The sequence below is a fragment of the Nanorana parkeri genome, unplaced genomic scaffold (genome assembly GCF_000935625.1).
Source record: "Nanorana parkeri isolate BGI_ZX_2015 unplaced genomic scaffold, ASM93562v1 scaffold1114, whole genome shotgun sequence".
NCBI lineage: Eukaryota > Metazoa > Chordata > Amphibia > Anura > Dicroglossidae > Nanorana > Nanorana parkeri.
In genome coordinates this window covers 25,156-27,343 of record NW_017307382.1, presented here as the reverse complement: position 1 = coordinate 27,343, position 2,188 = coordinate 25,156, and the positions used below count along the sequence as shown (strand labels likewise).

General features: G+C 41.9%; 1 protein-coding gene across 7 annotated transcripts in view; it reads left to right on the top strand.

The window, feature by feature from the left end:
• The window catches only part of KIF1A (kinesin family member 1A), a 136,942-nt gene that overhangs the window by 123,643 nt on the left and 11,111 nt on the right, over positions 1-2,188 (top strand). For all 7 annotated transcript variants that reach the window (XM_018567909.1, XM_018567907.1, XM_018567906.1 and 4 more), the window contains one exon: positions 903-1,115. In XM_018567909.1, the coding sequence (XP_018423411.1) occupies positions 903-1,115 (213 nt within the window). The remainder of the gene's footprint in view (positions 1-902; positions 1,116-2,188) is intronic.

The following is a 2,188-nucleotide window of genomic DNA, read 5'->3' as shown; positions in this document are numbered from 1 at the left end:
AAAAACAAACATACACACACTCCAAGGGTTAAACACTCATTTTTATTTAGGGGAACAATAAACAGCAGATTTACTTATCTTGTCCCTCGCTCTTGCAAGCCTCTTATCTAAGGCGCTCTGTCTGTTTGTGCACTCTGACATTATCATGTACAATGCAGGAATAGCAGTCCTGCATTGTTAGTGAGGACGCCGTGGGCTCACCGCAATCTGGAGCATCAGAGGGAAGAGAAGAGGGCAGACCGCCAGGGGAGCAAGGGATAAGGTTGATAAAAGTGCTTGTTAATGGAACCCTACAGAAAAGAGCATTTAATCCTTGCAGTGAAGGGGAAGCCCCACTGTAAGGCTGGGTTCACAACTAGGCATACGGAATATGCGCGGTATTTGTGGTAAAAGAAACACGCGACAAACCCGCGCTTCCGAGGGCTATTCGGCTGTATCATAATGGATACGCACGACAAATACGCCCCAAAGAAGCTCCTGTACTTCTTTGGGCGTAGAGCGCTGTACAGCGCGTTCCTATGCGCTGTAAAACGCCCAGGTGGGAACCATGCCCATAGGCAATTATTGGTTTTCACATGTTGAGCGTTTTACAGCGCGCAGGAACGTGCTGTAAAAAGCACAGGTGTGAACCAGGCCTTAAGGTAGTTTTTAAATTTCCCTGGAGTTCAGGCTTAAATGTTTACATGTAAAATACAGATTTTATCCTCATCAACATTAATACAACAGTTTCAAAACTAGTATACTTATAAAATAAATGTGGTCTCATAAATTAGATAAACTTGACTACAATGGAGTAATAAGCATTCAGGGAGCTAGAAATAAAGGTTTTTGGAAGTAATTTTCCTGGCTACTAATAGCTACGATTTTAAAGCCTGTTTTTTAATTAATATACTTTTTTTTAGGTTGAGAGGACTCGTCATTACCTGCTGCTACGGGAGAAACTGGAATCCATACTTAGGGGAGCCACAGATGCTCTAACTCCTTCTCCTAGTGATGAGATGCCACCACTCAGCCCAACGTGCCAGCTGGTGCAACTCACAGAGGAAGGCTCTCCACAAGTAGAGCAAAACCCTCTGGAGACTGCCAGTGAGAGACAAAAAGAGCTTGCTGCCAAGGTAAGTGTTTTTTTTTTTGGTAGACAAAATCTTACTTAATGCTATTTTAAGGGCTGATATTTTATCTTTTGTCTGAGTGGAACTCTCCACTAAATTCATACAAACTCTGATTTACCATTATCTACTTTAGCATTTGCATATGGTTACTACGAAGTTTATATAAACTAACAATCAATTTGTAGACCTGCGTGCTTATTTATTAAATAGAAAGCATTTTGGGGTTATTTGCTAAACTGAGCCAACCAACCAGGGATCAGCTTTCCTTGTCCTGACTGCTCCAAAGGTAGCTATAGATTCTAGGGGTGGTTGGATTTGTAGTGGGTAAGCTTGTTCATGTGCAGGCCTATGGAGAGAGGTTGGGTAGGTGCTCTGCAGACAACTTTGGCACCAGCTCATCAGTGAGAAAATGAATCCTAGAAGAATTTCTAATCTGCTTAATCACTAACCCTCCCTGCATCTGAACATGCCCAATAGACATTAGGTTGTCAGCCAAAAACTGATACAAAATGGTGTTGGTGGAGCGCTACACTCAAAGGTAATTTAATCTGATATAATTTTCAGTTTTAAGAGGCAGCTCTCTACCATAGGGTTTGTAATAGTGTGTGTCTGTTGATGGGCAACACTGTGTCACAATGCAGTCAGTAAGCCGATACACTTGTAGAGGCTGGAGTCCAAAAGTCCTTAGCAGGGAAGTTTATTGTACTCAGTTAGTGACAACTTTTTCACAAACAGCACTGAGTCTTCTTAAGCCAGCTAGTAACAAAAACACATAAACAAAAAGCCTATCTCTGTCAGAGATCTACCTGAACATAGAAAACAGTTTCCCCCTCACTGAATAAAGGTGTCAAGCTTATCCTTTAAACACCTGCCCACACTCTGTTTAGGTGAGTTAACCCATTTTGTAACTGACCGCCTGTTTCAACCTATTGCTAACATAGTAGCCAGCAATGACCTCACCCTGTGGCCAGTACAATCTGTCACAGGGTATCTCTATGGATTCCCCGAGCAGTCCAAGAAAAGATGACAATTTCACAAGTTTATGATAAGTCCAATATAGATTTAGTGATCTTGTT